Genomic DNA, 3,735 nt, shown 5'->3' on the forward strand with positions numbered 1-3,735 from the left:
CTTTTCCACACTCTGAGCATTTGTGAGGTTTCTCTCCTGTATGAATTCTTTGGTGTGAAACAAGGCTTTTGAGCACACTGAAGCTCTTTCCACATTCCAGACACTTATGGGGCCTCCCTTTAGTATGGATTATTTCATGTTTACTAAGGCTTGATTTATCACTAAAAGTCTTGCTGCAATTTGTGCATTTGTATGGCCTCTCTCCTGTGTGAATTTGTTGGTGTGCACAAAGGCTTGCTCTGTAAGTGAAGCTCTTTCCACAGACTGAGCATTTATATGGTTTCTCCCCCGTGTGGATTCTTTGATGAGAAGTCAGACTAGTGTTGTGAATGAAGGTCTTTCCACACTCCAAACATTTATATGGTTTCTCTCCTCTGTGAATTCTCTTATGCTTAATAAGACTTGATTGAATTAAATAGCACTTGTTACAGTCTGAGCATTTGTATAGCTTCTCTCTCGTGTGAATGCTTTGATGGGAACGAAGGCTTGCCTTGTAAGTGAAACTTTTCCCACACACCAAGCACTGATATGGTTTCTCTCCTGTGTGAATTCTTTGATGTGAAACAAGGCTTGTGGCATGAATGAAAGTCTTGCCACACTCCAAGCATTTATATGGTGTCTCCCCTGTATGAATTCTTTGATGTGTTATCAGGTGGACCTTCTGTCTAAAGGTCTTTTCACACACAGAACACTGATATGGTTTCTCCTCTGTGTGTATCCTGTTGTGCTTAGTAAGGCTAGACTGATCATAGAAGCCTTTCCCACAATCAGAGCAGATATATGGTTTCTCTCCTGTGTGGATCCTTTGGTGTGAAGTAAGGCTTTTGCTGTGGTTGAAGCCTTTTCCACACACTGGACATGTATGCAGTCTCTCCCCGGTATTAATCTTATGTTCTTTTTGTACTGGATTTTCAAGGGAGTCCCTAGTGAGATGAGGAATGAGTGCATCCCTTCTCTCCTTTGTATGCTCTCCTTCTTGCTTTCTTGATGCATCTAGATCCCACAAGTTCCCCTTCGGTGCTTCATACTCAGCTTTTTCAGATAATAACCCACATGGTTTCCCCTCACTCTCCATTTTCAACCCATCAACATCTGAAACAGAGAGAAAAATCAGAGAAGAAATAGAATTTCAAGTATCACAGGTCTCTTTCACAGTATAGTACACATTTATAGCACTTTGATAATAATTAAACTACTACAGCTGCATCTTATCAAATCCTGACATGTAAGTTTGGTGAGGCATTAAAGCTCTCTGGCAGAGAATTCTACATAACCTTACAAAATTACAAATCCCAGGATTCCATAGGATGAAGCCATGACAGTTAAAGTGAGATTTTATACAATTTATATAACTGTAGTGTGGAAGACACTACACTCTTTACATAAGGTTGCAACATTAATTGGGTTAAATTTTTGATTGATTGATTGATTGAATTTATACTCTAACTTTCTCCTGAGGTTGGGATCCAGTAAGAAAGACGTACACTTTGAAATAAAATGAAATTATGACCCTCAGGCAGCAGATTTTTTTGAGCTCCTACAACATGCTTGCAAATTGTAAAGCTACACTCAGGTAGTTAAGTGGCGGCTGTGGTACAGTAACCTTCTGCTGACTATCAACTATCAACATTGTGCAACCACTTGGGTATCTGTAAATGAGCCTTGGGTTTATACAATCTCAATAAATCAAGTCAAACACAGATGGAACTAAAGAAGAATATGCATTTGCAACAGCTACACTTGTAGCACCTGCTTACGCAACACTAAACTGAAATACAGTGTGCCCATGACATAGGAAGGCGCACTATATGCAGCTGAAGCCGTGCTGCAATACAATGAATGGTGTGCATGCCCTTGGCATCTGAGCCCCATTATATTCAATAGAGCTTGAGCATACACATTATTTGCCTTACGCTGGGGGGGGGGGTAACAGATCCCACATGTAAGACAAGGGTCCACTGTACTGATGTTACCCCATGACCAAAACAGTACTGTACAACCATGCGTGTAAGGGAACTTGCGTGTGCATAAAACACCAACTGGATCCCCACCATTATTTTATTCCTTTGAAACATTTATACTACAGCCATATAAACCCACTGAATCATAACACTTACATAAGTGTTGTCTCATCAAATTCCCATTGATTAATTGGGTCTACTGTAATGAATTCAGACCAAAGATGTGATTCAAGTACTCTCTAGAATTATGTTGTTGACTGCAGGTCCCCGTAAGCCTGGCTAGCATAGCCAAAGGTGAGGAATGCTGGGAGGTGCATCTAGAGAAACACATGATTCTCATCCATAGTTACTTTATATGTTACATTTTAAGACATATAAGAGATTTCCCCCCTATGTTTTGTGCCATTCTTTTACTAGTCCATAAAGCCTAGCCACATACCTTCAACTGAGGCTTAGAGAACTTGATACTTTCCTGATGTTCTGGAATTCAGGTCCATTTGTTGTTGTTGTTGTTGTTATGTGCCTCCAGGTCAACTCTGAGTCCTATCCTTAGAGAGTCCCCCCACCACCACCACCAAAGGTTTATTCAGAGGAGATTTGCCATTGTCTTCTTCTGAAGCTGAGAAAAGGACTTACTTAAGATCACCCAGTGGGTTTCTATGGATGAGTGGGGATTTGCACCCTGCCAGCATGGCAAAGTGATTTGAGGATTGGACTCCTGGCCATGTAAACCCACTGGGTGACTTTGAGCAAGTTATACACTCTCAGCCCCAGAAAATGGCCATGGCAGATTGAAAATTGGAAACAGCGTCTGTATTTTTAATTATTATGTAGTAGAAGATGCAATTTTAGTGAGTGTCGCTTGTCACACAACCAGTTAACAAGTAACATCTATTGAAATTCCTGCTTCTACATAACCATTAACCAGTGGCCGCTGCTCCTACTGCTCCACAGCCTTTTCCATGTCTGGCAGAGCTGCTGGGTGAGCGAAAGAGTGAAGATACATACTCTCTTTACCACTTGGCCAACAGAGCCATCAGACCCTTCCTACCAGTGCAGCATGTGATACCTCCCACACTCCCTTAATGACACCCCTTTCCAGCATTCAAATCACTGTGCCACTCTGGTTCTTAACTTCCATATATTTTCCATAAGCACTAGCAGATTTTATTCCTTACCAGAACCAACCCCTATTCGCACAGTAATTTCGGCAAGGACCTTACCCTCTTCCTTGCCTACAACAGGGGACATGTTTTCCTTCTTGAAAGATGCTGAAAAATTCTCTTCCACTTTCCACATCGATGGACTGTATGATTTCACCACAATTGTATTTTCTGGCACAAATCTCTCACCATCATCTGGAGTCTCCCACTCTTTTTTTGCTGAAGCCAAAGAGGGAATAGAGAGAGAATAATAAAGAGTAAAGTCTTTTGGATACACAGAAAACATATGGGCGGGTTACAGACGGGCAGGGGAGGACGTCTTGGAGGTGTATTTAGCTGAATGCGGAGCCTCCAGACGGCCCGCCCCGGGGGTGTGCTTCAGGTGTTGGAGCTTCCACACGGGGGGCAGTGAAGACGCCTCACTTGGGTCCGTTTCGGACCCGGCGCTTCCATACCGCCGCCTTGGAGGACGCTGCAAAAAGAGAGGCAGCTTCCGCACGGGTGGCCCAAACCGTGGCTTTTTTTTTTCTTCTGCCGGCAGGCGGATGCGAAGCTGCGCAGCTACAGCGCTAAGCAGCGGCAGAAAGCCTATGTGCGCATTTAAAGCGCCC

The 3,735-nt window shown here is 43.0% G+C and overlaps 1 protein-coding gene across 1 annotated transcript; it reads right to left on the minus strand.

Annotated features, from left to right (window-relative positions):
- Positions 1-4: 4 nt before the first annotated feature.
- LOC121918101 (zinc finger protein 501-like) lies at positions 5-3,391 on the minus strand (the record flags this gene model as incomplete). Its single annotated transcript, XM_042444204.1, has 2 exons — positions 3,185-3,391; positions 5-1,092 (listed from the first exon to the last, which is right to left on the minus strand). Coding segments are annotated over exons 1-2 (1,164 nt in total), but the record flags the coding sequence as incomplete, so codon positions are not given.
- Positions 3,392-3,735: the final 344 nt, after the last annotated feature.

Source organism: Sceloporus undulatus, unplaced genomic scaffold (assembly GCF_019175285.1).
Source record: "Sceloporus undulatus isolate JIND9_A2432 ecotype Alabama unplaced genomic scaffold, SceUnd_v1.1 scaffold_4244, whole genome shotgun sequence".
NCBI classification, from domain to species: domain Eukaryota; kingdom Metazoa; phylum Chordata; class Lepidosauria; order Squamata; family Phrynosomatidae; genus Sceloporus; species Sceloporus undulatus.